Here is a 321-nt window from a genome sequence, read left to right on the forward strand (position 1 = left end):
AGAGTGCCGTGCCCTGCTCTATGTGCAGTTTTCCGTCCTGCGAGATGTTCTTCTGCAGCTGCTCAAAGAGCTGTGGGATGAGCGTCGCGTCTCCAGTCCCGTCCAGAGAGTCCAGATTCAGCCCCTTCTCCATCTGACTGCGTGTCGAGCCCTTGGAGGCCAGTAAGAGCGTGGCGAAAGACGTGGAAACACTCAGCGGCGAGAAGAAGATGTTTTTGTCATGATAACTTGATATCTTGCGATAGAGGTTCATGGCAAAGTCAATATTTTTGAAGGCCAGATCCGTGACGTCAGGAGTTTTGGGCTCTTGACTTTTAAGGA

The 321-nt window shown here is 51.4% G+C and overlaps 1 protein-coding gene across 1 annotated transcript; it reads right to left on the reverse strand.

Annotated features, from left to right (window-relative positions):
- Positions 1-3: 3 nt before the first annotated feature.
- LOC107734667 (protein Z-dependent protease inhibitor-like) lies at positions 4-316 on the reverse strand (the record flags this gene model as incomplete). The annotated part of the gene is made up of 1 exon (XM_016546634.1): positions 4-316. A coding segment is annotated over one exon (313 nt), but the record flags the coding sequence as incomplete, so codon positions are not given.
- Positions 317-321: the final 5 nt, after the last annotated feature.

This window comes from Sinocyclocheilus rhinocerous, unplaced genomic scaffold (genome assembly GCF_001515625.1).
Source record: "Sinocyclocheilus rhinocerous isolate Xijiao unplaced genomic scaffold, SAMN03320098_v1.1 C34855628, whole genome shotgun sequence".
NCBI lineage: Eukaryota > Metazoa > Chordata > Actinopteri > Cypriniformes > Cyprinidae > Sinocyclocheilus > Sinocyclocheilus rhinocerous.